At 39.4% G+C, this 11,411-nt stretch overlaps 1 protein-coding gene across 1 annotated transcript; it reads right to left on the bottom strand.

Annotated features, from left to right (window-relative positions):
* Positions 1 to 311: 311 nt before the first annotated feature.
* On the bottom strand, positions 312 to 3,549 carry MRPL53 (mitochondrial ribosomal protein L53). Its single transcript, XM_015619129.2, has 3 exons — positions 3,421 to 3,549; positions 2,384 to 2,496; positions 312 to 727 (listed from the first exon to the last, which is right to left on the bottom strand). Exons 1-3 carry the CDS (start codon positions 3,507 to 3,509, stop codon positions 600 to 602), a joined length of 330 nt encoding a protein of 109 aa, XP_015474615.1. The 5' UTR covers positions 3,510 to 3,549; the 3' UTR covers positions 312 to 599.
* Between the last annotated feature and the right edge of the window lie 7,862 nt (positions 3,550 to 11,411).

The raw sequence follows: 11,411 nt of genomic DNA, 5'->3' as shown, positions 1-11,411 counted from the left end.
TTGACAGTCCCATAACCTTGTTACTTTAATAGCTGAGCTAAATTTACATTTAGCAAATTTCCCACTTCCTTCAAAAAAAGAGGAAGAAAGTGGTAGGGACTTAGCAACAGATGTATTATAAACATAGTACTACAAAAAACGACTCTGTGTTTGCAGCCTGGTGTCCCTCAGCTAAGTCAATGATGAGTAAGTTTTAAAGTTGTCTTCACATTTTTAATAAATTTAATAGCTTTCAAATAATAATAATTACTCTAAAAATGTTTTGCCTTAAACTTATAGAAATTTTGTAGGAAATAATGTCCAAAGAGATCTGGCTTCATTGCATTATTAATTTAATAACTAATGTGCATTATTCACATTCATATTCAAACACATGTGATATTAGTCCAACATGCAGCTGCTTAGAAAGATGCATTCATGCACCTTACACCACTCTGACCCACCAATGTTAGAAGATCTGTTGATCTAGTATGTTGTCCTTCAAGGGAAGGCAGGGATTTTTTGGCCATCTCTCAGATTTTGTTGCATAGGAAAAAGCCTTCTGTGCAGCCTGCTGTTTCTAACACATGTAGATGCAAACACAGTTGTTTTTCCATTCTTCAGGGATTCTTCCTCTTGCTTTTCTGTTCTTCCTTAAGGTCTTTTGCATTGCATCTGGATGCCAATGCTGTTAACATTTCCCCTGTCGTCAAGTGGGCTCCCTTCATTATCAGTCGATCTCCATCAGCTATAAATGAAGAAAACCTTAAGAAGTCACAAAGTGATAACTACTCTGGTGTGCAGTTATTTTGTATATATAAACCAAATACCCAGTTCACTTCGTCTGATTAGAAAATACTCCAGCTATCGAGGAACCTGACTATGCACTACTGCCAAATGAACATATCAAACTGCACACAAATATGCATTTAATTTTCACTTCTGCACTGCATTATTGAAAAATCTGAAGCATTTGCCTAGGTATGCCTACAGTCAGAACACATTTGATAAGGATGGTTCACACTATGCCCCCAAAGTCTCCTCACAAAAGGCAAAGAGGGCATTGGAAGGCACAATTTCCACACATGGTTAAGCATTTTAGTAGCCTGTTGTCTGTGGTCCGTTAAACGTACTTCTTCAGCCAAGACAACAAATTGGTTCACACAATCCCGTGGTTATAATGTAAAAAAAATAGGAAGTACTAGGATTTCCAGTATTCTGAAAGAATTTATTTTAAAACAGGCAGGGAGCAGAAGTTGAGTATTACCCAAGTGAATTATTTTGCAAGATTTGCAAATACAGAACCAATACCCAAAGCCGTATAGTGAAATACCATGCCTGGTGTCCACATTTCAGCCTCATCTTTGCCAACTACAAGGGCTACAAACTCTTCACTGGAGAAAAATCAGCTCTTAAAAAACCAAGAGTTTAGAGGTGTCTTGGCATTAATGAGATAAACTTGTTTGGGTTTACACTGTGAAAAAACATAGAGCTTTAGTCTTAATACATCACAAGGATGGGAAAGACAGAGGCATGGGGGGGAGAGAGACAAGCAATGTTAACATTGAAATAGGTAGATTTTCCTAAGCAAAACAAAGACCAGTCAATACTTTTGACATTTCCACCAATTCATGAAAAAATATGGAAGTTTAAAGATAAGAGAGTAGCAGAAATCAGTATTAGTGAAAACTTTAATGGGCTACATGACATATTGGTCTATTACAGCACAGCAGGAAAGAAGATGCAGCCAGAGAAAAGGACAAAAGCAGATTAGAGCCATCTGTTCATAGCCTAGAATCTGTGATGGTTCCAGAACTGATGAAATTTCCACCACCAATTCCCTGCCCACTCACTATACCCTCAAAGGAAACCAGGATATTTGTTGTATGTAGTTGACCTCATTCTGCAGGTCCATCTGCACATGTATAGCCTCACCCATCTGAGCAGTTCCTTCAAATTACAGTTACTCAGTTGCATAAGCAACTAAAGGTATTCAACCTTCTGCTCTCAAGACTGAGATGCCTCCATCACAGGCAACATAAAAAATTACAGAAAGCAAACATATTATTATATAAAAACAGAGCTAAATTTACTTTCCTGGAATTGTACCTGACTGCAAGTACATCACTACTTTCAAAATTATACTCAATGTTGTCAGTTGTTGGATCTAAGATCCCTTAGATCTAACATCAGTAGAGACATACATACACATTTATCTAGACATCAGGCTGCTTGTGACACCCTCTTTCTTTTTTCCTCTCAGCTGCACAACAGCTAGTTATAGACCACAGCCCAAAAAAAAAAAAAAATCACAGTTTAAAAAAAAATAAAATATAGAATACAATAACATTGTAACAACACAAACCAGGGTGGTTTTTTGTTTGTTTAAAAACAAGCTTCTTACCAAACTTAACATCTATAACTGGTTCAGATCCATCATGTCTCACATCAGCAGTCACTTCACAGTTTGTATTAGTAGCTTGGATTTTTTTATGGTAAATAGATTGAAGAAATTTTCTGAAAATATATAAAAAATATATTAAATATGTTGTAGTTAGAAATGAAAATAAGCATATTTCTAAAACAAATTTGCACATGTCAATACTGCTGGGCAAAGTGTAAACAAAATAGGATTTGTACTTCAGTTCAGGCTTCTTATGTGAGAATCACTCTTAAAAGTCCAAATGGATATTCCTTATATACTAACATGTAAAAATCATACCAAAGAACTTTTTAAAACTTCAGTGTATACACTTTCTGTGTTTCCCTTAGCTAGATTAGTAACAATAATTTAAAAATAAACAGCAAACGCATTTTCATTTTTCTTTATACATCATTTGTTTGCCAATGTTTTCTTGTTTGGGTTTGAGACAGCATTTATTTATACGACATCTTTGGTCTCCTGTAGAGTTCTGAAATGTATGACAGCTACTTTAAGCCGCTAATTCTGGCAATTTAAAGATATTGTGAATTAAGCTGTGCTACTAAATTAATTTTTAAAGGAGGTGTGCCTGTAAAGTCATTGCAAAACGGCATTTTGGAATTGTTTGGTGCAGAACCTACCCTTAAAGCTCTCCAACAATTCATTACCGGGACTGAGGAGTGCCCCGCTTCCCCGTTACCAGCGCCTGGAGTGGTTCCATGGCCTCACGACAGCATCAGCCACCGCGGGGAAACCCGCTGGGCACTCTGCTAAAGCTCGGCGCACACGCCTGGAAAGAGGGTCCAGGGCTGGGCACAGGCCCTGGGGATAGCAGCACGGAAGGAACCCTGGCTGCCAAAAGCCCAGCCCTAGCGCCGCCGGGAGACGCGCGGAACCCGCGCAGAAGCTGCCAGCCGGGAGGCCGCACCAAGGGCGCACGGAGGGCGCTGGGGCGCCTTACAGACAAGAAGCCCGGACAGAGCAGGCAGGGGCCAGGGCCGCTCCCGCAGCCCCCTCACCTGGTGCTCTCCACGTTGGGCTCGAAGGGGCAGAACCGGACCACGATACTCTTCACCGGCCGCAGCACCAGGCTCACCTTGGGCGCCATGTTCTTCCCGCCCCCTACTACAGATCCCAGTAGCCCCCGCGCAGGGGAGGGAGGTGGCGGCGGCGGCGGCCTGCCCCGCGGACACCTGGGAACTGTAGTCCGTGCCGCGGCCGACAGGGCGGGAGGCCTGTGGGTGCGCTCCCGTCTCTGGGAGGCTGCCGGCCCCAGGAGCCTCGTTTAATGACCCGAGGCGTTCGGGGCCAGGCTCCTTCCTGGCTGTGGAGGGACAGGGGCCAGCCTGCCTGTGTCGGAGAATCATAGACTGGTTTGGGTTGGAAGGGAGTTTGAATTTCATGTAGTTCCCACTGCCCTCCCTATGTAGGGGCACCTTTCACTAGACCAAGCTGCTCAAAGTTCCATCCAACCGGCCCTTGAACACCTCCAAGCATGAAGCATCCAAAATTTTTCTGGACAACCTGTTCCAGTGCTTCACCACCTTCACAGCAAAGAATTTCTTCCTAATAATCTAATCTGAATTCATTCCCTGACAGTTTGAAGCTTTTCCCCCTTGTCCTGTCACTACCTGCTCTTGTAAGAAGTCCTTCTGCTTCCTTGTAGGCTTCCTTTGGTACTGGAAGGCAAAAACAAGGCCTCCCCCAGAGACTTATCTCCTCCAGGCGGAACAGCCATGACTCTCTCAGCCTTTCCTTGTAGGAGGGATGCTCCAACCCTCTGATCGTATTCGTGGTCCTCCTCTGGACCTGCTCCAACTGGTCAATGTCCCTCGTGTACTGAGGAGCACAAAGTAATGCAGCAGTCCAGGTAGGTTTTCACAAGAGTGGAGTAGAGGGAAGAGATAAAGATCAGTGAGGGGCTGCCAATACAGCTAAAGATAAATTAGAAGCAATATTTTGCAATTCATCAAGGAGGAGAGAAATTTGCAAGAGGCACTGCTGGTAGAAGTGAACACATCTGGGTTTTCGTTCACGACTGGCTATGTCCAGGAGCTGCTTCCCAGCCCTTGAATTAAGCCTGGAGAAGAGGAGGCTCAGGGGGGCACCTGATCACTCTCTACAACTCCCTGAAAGAAGGGTGTAGCCAGGTGAGGATTGGCTTTTTCTCCCAGGCAACTAGCGACAGGGCAAGAGGACACAGTCTTAAGCTGCACCAGGGAAGGTTCAGGTTGGGCATTAGGAAGAAATTCTTCAGGAAATGGAACTGGAATGGGCTGCTCAGAGAAGTGGTGGAGTTACCATCCTGTTCGAGGAAATCCGGGATGTGCCACTTGGTGCCGTGTTGTAGGTGACAAGGTGGTGTTTGGCCACAGGTTGGACTTACATGATATATCTCAGAGGTCTTGTCCAACGTGATTCTGTGGCTCTGTCTGGGTGTCGCCATGTGTCCTGGTGCCACTAGATGGCACACACCTCCCTGGCAAAGGGCCCCCAGCACCGGGACCTTGGGCAGGACGGCAGCCACGGTACTCAAGCGCACGTTGGGAATTTCTGTGCAATATTCCATCCAGACCCACGATCCCGACCTACGGGAACTGCATTGAATATCTATCAACTCCTGGAATGGGTAACTTATTTTTAGAAATCTATCTTAGTTTATTCCAAGTCCTTTTCCTTAAAAAACTCACATAGTGATTCAGAAAAGTGATTGTCTTCAGTGAGATTTGGACAAGAAATTAAGTAGCAAAACTAAGCACAATGGAGTCAATATAGTTGTGATGTTTAAATCTTTATTCTGTCAAGAGAATATAAATATAAATATAAATATATAGATTAAATATAAATATAAATATCTTCCCTTATGATAAGGAAATGCAAAAAATGCATTACTGTGAGATATATTTTAAAATACTTTGCTGTAACCAATAAATAGCTGGTTTAAATAGGAATTTTTCCAACATAGTAGGCTTAGACAGAAGGCCAGGTAGAGTATTTTGCATTTGGCAGGCAAAAGTAACTTATGAAATTTCAACATCTCTTTCTTTGTTGTATCATAAAGAGCTCAATGTATTCCATTTAAAATCTGTGGTAAAATTTCCATCAGCTTCTATGGTAATACTGAAGGAATAACACCATTAAAGGAAAGGAAGAAAGAATGATCACTGATTTTTCTAAGGGCTTCATTCTTCATACTGTTGGTACTGTGGCACTCACTGACTTAAAAATATGACCCAAACACTTTTATATTTCCTCTTATTGCATTTTGATAGTAATTTAAGAAGAATGTTTAGCTTACATTTCACAATTAATGGAGAGAAAATTTTGTTTATTCCTTTCCACACACAGATCAGTTAATTTTTTTACTTTTATTGTCAGCAGTAAAATTTGCATCTTTCCCCTTGAGCCATCTGTTCGGAGTAATTGAAAACTTACTGATATTTCAAAGTAATTTTTAATTTTTTGAAGTCTGAGGGATTTGCAGTAACACCATACAACAGGTATCCTGTTCTATTTCTACTTCTAAAGAATAGTCTGTACCTCTGATATGAAATTCATACTCATCCCTACAAATAGGAATATCTTTTCTTTGGATGCTATCCCTACTTGTGAACAGCCAAGTCTTTCTGAACACTTACTTTAAATGCAATAGTTGTAGGTGATGATAATTCTGGTGAGAATGTGAACTTTGACAGCTACTAAATTAGATTACTAAGCAACAAAGTGACACAGCTATTAAAAAAAACCCAACCTCCCCCCCCACCAAACAAACAAAATCCAAACAAAAAACCAACCAAACCCAAGCATTTTCTCATCTGCCTTTAAAACCAAGCGGTGGTTAAGGGCAGTACATTGGACTACCTTCAGTTCATACCAGAATAACTCCAACTGATCTCTGCCATTTCAGAAAAACTGATAATTTATCCATGTAAGACCTTGAATCAGTCTCTCCAGCTCCAGCAGGTAATATGGGAACTCTCAAGTGTCTGTATTTGAGACTGTTCTTCAAGGACATCTTTGGAGTCTGAATGATTCATGATTCTTATACCTAGTGATAATCATAGACATTCCCAAAGCATAGTAACATGAAGAAGCATCAAAAGATATATTATTCTAATGGAACCAATTTTAGCATTCCTTTCACTAGGAGGATCTTTTTTATTATAAATACTGCCTCATCCCAAGTCTACAGAGTTTCATGTCATCAGTTTCACTGAAGTGTAGCCACAAGCCCACAGATGATTTATATCTAAGTAACATATACAGCCAGGAAATCTGCAGCCAGGAAAAACTGCACCCATGCTTTTTACACTGTAGTTATGCAGAGAAAAGTTGCAGAAAAAAGTCTGTAGTATTAATTATACTAGGTAAATTTTCCTCTTTTGTCATTGATCATTCCAGATCTTTTAGATCCTGGGGAGATTCTTCTGCTTTTCCTCCTGTTTCTTAATTAGCTGCTTTCATTTTCTGTTCTGTTTTCTGACTATAGAAAGGCACACAGTTCATTACTCTTGAATCTAATTTCTCCATGGTTTGGGCATGCCTGTTTTTAGCACCTTAGCTCTGGCTTCTGATTGCTTTTCAAACGCTGCATAAGAGAGGTTTCTCAATGCTGTATTTCAGGTGTGGTGTAACACCTCTGCGTGTTTATTCGGTTCTGGAGACTTGGATCATTATCTCTGACTTTCCTCAAGTTGATTGCCCCCTCTGCATCTTTATCCTTTTTCTGCTGAGTCTTTCTCTGAGCCTTGTCACAAACTTCAATAGGCCTGCAATTTAGCAATCAAAATGTCATGTCTGCACATCTAGTTATAATGCTGTGTAGTCCAGAAATAAAATTTAATGCTGCCCTCAGGGCAGTAGGCAGTGCTGAGGAGAAGTGAACCAACACAAAGCCAGCAGCCCGCCTGTTCTGCACTGAGGTGATGCTTCCAGATGACCACCCAGAAGAGACTCTTTGAGAAAGACTGTGTGCTGGGCCTGACAGGAGAAGCAATTTATTTCTGGAAACAGAAAAACACTCTGACAGGCGCGATATCATGGAGTGTATCTTCGAAAGAGCAATGGACAGAGACAGTCAAGATCACAAAGGACTTGCAGCAAGTCATTATAAAATACTAGTGCCACATTGAAGGACAAGTTGGAATGAATTCCCTACCATACTGGAGGAACACTGCTTATAGTCATAAAAATATAAACCAGTCTGTGTTTTCTGTCTGGCTTTGTTTCTTCCTTTGAACTGAATATTTTACACCATATGTCAGTTACTGAATTTTAAAAATATTTTCCCAAAGAGAAGAGCTGGTAAAGGTCCTTTATTCTCTGAATATTGTGGAAGTCAAGCATAGTTTTCTACTAATAGTACAACAAATTTTGCATTTTATTTATAAGCCAACTAATAGTTGTATGCTGTTTATGTGGTTTTCAAAAATAAAAACAAAAAATAAAATCAACCAGCAAAGGTGCCACTTACAATGAGCCTGCTTTATAATTAATTCTGAAATAATAACTCTGCGTATCAGTTCAGAAAAGCTCTTATGGGAGTGAATAAACAGATTCCCTAGTTGCTCTTTATTCCTCTGCAAACATGTATTTCTATTGCCTGAGGTTAACAACTGCCAGCAGAAATGTTTGCTAAAATAACATGCAGCATTTAACTGGCTGAGAACATACTGTGCCAATTCCTGACTTGTAACTTAATTTCTTGAGGATATTACAAAAAGCTTTACTTCGTACATTTTCTTCCACATCTAATAAATACTATATTAAATATCTGCAGTTATCCTTTGGATTTTTATGTTGATTTAAAATATGCACTTGCTTCCAGCAAAGAAAGTTCATTATCATAATAGCAAAAGGCACAAAGTTGAGCTGAAATGAATGGTAACAACTCAAGGTTAGCACCTGAGTCCTTGAGGTCTGGGATCCGTTCTTGAAGCTCCAGGTAGATTTAATGTGTGTATTTTTACTTTAAGGGTCCTTGCACACGGTGGCTCACAGGTCACAGGCACAGTCCCATTTGACAGATCTGACTCAGAGTTATTATCATGGTTTGAGGGGGAACAGATTTTTCACAAGTGCAGAATTTGGGGAAAGCTGTTGCATTAGAATTTGATCTATATTTTCAAAGACTTCCTGAAGGTTTGTCTGTGCTTCAAATAACTTGTTAGAGGTTTTGAGGAGCTCAGCAGCATATTGACATTTGTACCACTTTGCTAAGGGCATGCTTCAGTGCTGTGAATACCATAAGCAAAGCAGTTTGTTTTCACTGTGTACTGCTAAGAATAGCTGTGCCTATAGATTGATGGTTGAAGTTATTAGTATCGTCAGCAAAGTATAACAACACTGCTCAATTGAACATGGTGACCAGCCAAGATAGTCTCTCTGTATGCTTTCATTTTTTCCATGTCAAGAACTTTCACTTTATATTCTACAAGCTTATTTATGTACCAGTTTTAACTTCTATTTTATAGATTTCAAGAATGTATCTAGGCATAGCCTACATATGTGCCATAGAATACCTATTTAACACAGATAAAAGTTGAAACATAAGGAGTCTAGACATTCAAACATAAAGGAACTAGATATCAAAATAGGGGATTTTTATGCAACCATTGTAACAAGTTTCATATAATTTAATCTATTTATTAACAGAAGTAAAAGGTATCTTCTCAAGAGAGACATTGTAAAGAATTCTTACTACCTACATGAGTAGAAGACCATATTTCTTTAAACTCAAACATTTATCAACGTCAGTGACATGCTACTACATTTAGTAATGTAGTTCCATTATAAAGGTAGTTTGACTTACTGAGAGGCCATGATAAAAATATTCTTAGTTGCAAATTTAAATATGCCACAATATCCTTCATGTGAAGCTCATTCTACATTTGCAGTCCTATGCTCAGTTACAAAAAAAAACCCACACCAAACCCCCTAGCAACTGGATCACAAGGCTGGTTTTACCTTGTACTAGAATAAAAGAGATAAGTTTTGTTAAAAGCCTGCATAGCACAGGAAGAGTATGATTCAAGTGGTGTCCCACAAGAATTCCAGGTGCAGTGGGGTCAGTGATATGCACTGACTTAGTGCAGAAATTAATAGAATAAAGATCTGAGCCATTTTGAAGTTTTTGTCAGGTATCTCCTTATATGATTGCAACAGTAGTGTAATAATTGTGTACAAATTGAAGCAACAAGTCAGAAGATAGAGGAGAGCAAGTAAGATATTGCAAGAGTTGTTTGTTACACTTACAGAAGCTGCTTTATAGAAACAATAGGCAGCAGATGACAATTTAGATAAATATTCCCAGGAAATTTATGTTGCACAGATGAAATTAGGAATATGAAATGCCATATAAATCACAGAACTGGTCAATTTTATCCAGACATATATTACTAGTTAATACAGGAATGAAGCAAGTATCATTTCTCAAAGCAGTGATTTTCAACCTATGGACCCTTAGTCTTCTGTGGCCTATGGGTTCATGAAGGATTATTTTTTAAAAATAATAATTCTTACTTTTGGCAGAGTTCCAGTCAGGGTCAAGGTGTTTCAGTCTCCCCTTGAACACTGTCAGGATCCACAGTGTTAGCAATCTTTACAGAAGTAAAGGTTGCTGTTCAGCCCTGATGATAAGATAACCAGAATATTGATTACAAGGCTAGTTCCAAATGGTCAGATTTTCCCGACAGAGATTCCTAATGTTTTAAAAATATGAAAGATTTTTATGAAAGAATCTCTTCTGATTCTTCTGTATCACTTAAAACACAAGAAATCATCACAATTTTTCCCAGTCTTGAATTGCTGACAGTATATCCACATTTCATCCCTCTTGAACTACATTAATTAACTTAAACATCTCAGGGCCCTTAGGAAAACCAATTCAGTTCTTACCTTTATCCAATTTCATGTGTGACATATTAAACAGATAATGTGCAAGTCAGAGATTTCAAACGCTTGTGTTTCATTTTGTGCATGTAATGCTGTTGTTCATCTATTGAAATTGCTGGATCAAATTTCAATAAAGTCAGTCACATTTCTCTCTGTAGTACTGATGGATTTAAAATATCCCGATGAATCTAAACTACTAAACTAGAATTATTTCCAGTACGTTTATATTTATGCTGCTTTCCCTTTTTCTTGATGAATGAGCAGTGTATAAAAATGAGAGATTAATAACTATAATATATATAAATATATAAGATATAAAGAATATTTAATATTTGAAATATAGAAAAGTATATAAAACATAATTTATTTTCCAAAAATAATTTCTAGCAGTAAGAAAATTTGTCTCTTATCAATGCCCCATTGAGAAACTTAGTGGAGGAAATCAAACATTTGTGACTGGTAAGACCATATCAAGTTCTAGATCTTTGTAGAGATACAAACAAATACCGAAGAGATAACCACTTCAAAAGGAAGGAGGAGAAGCTATGAATTTAGCTATTTTATTCAATCTCCATCATGCCTGCAATGAGAGAGTACATTAATTTACTGTAGTCACCCCCAACAAATCCATATCATCAAACAAAAGATAAAACATCAGTTTCCAAGGCAGCTTTTTCTGGCAAAATACATCAGCGCTGTACAGGTACAGTACCAATGTGAGGTTTGGGGTGCACAGGTTTTCCTTGTATCTGTGTCCCTTGTACAGCAGCAGCTGAGTTTATTATCAGTACTAAAATTCAGGTGATGGCTTAGCCCACTCCCATGCTACAGGCACAGAACTGATTTGTCTCCACAGCCGCTCCATTGTCCAAACTGATAAGAGTGATGCTTTTGCCGTGACTGCACAGAAAGGAGCACACCATTTGAGAAAGGCAGCAGTGCACATCAAAGAGGCAACTGCCTGTGGCTTCACATGAAACACGTTTATGACAGCAGACAGCTCCCTTGGAACAGTGGTGATGAGCCAAAGGTCTCTGCTGCCGCACCCTGTGCTGCCCGCAGTAGCCAACAGCACTGCTCTGCCTTTTGTAGGGCTTCCACCTACATGTCTGTAATC

This window comes from Parus major, chromosome 2 (assembly GCF_001522545.3).
Source record: "Parus major isolate Abel chromosome 2, Parus_major1.1, whole genome shotgun sequence".
NCBI classification, from domain to species: domain Eukaryota; kingdom Metazoa; phylum Chordata; class Aves; order Passeriformes; family Paridae; genus Parus; species Parus major.
Note: the sequence above shows the minus strand (reverse complement) of the source record. Positions and strands in the feature narration are given on the sequence as shown.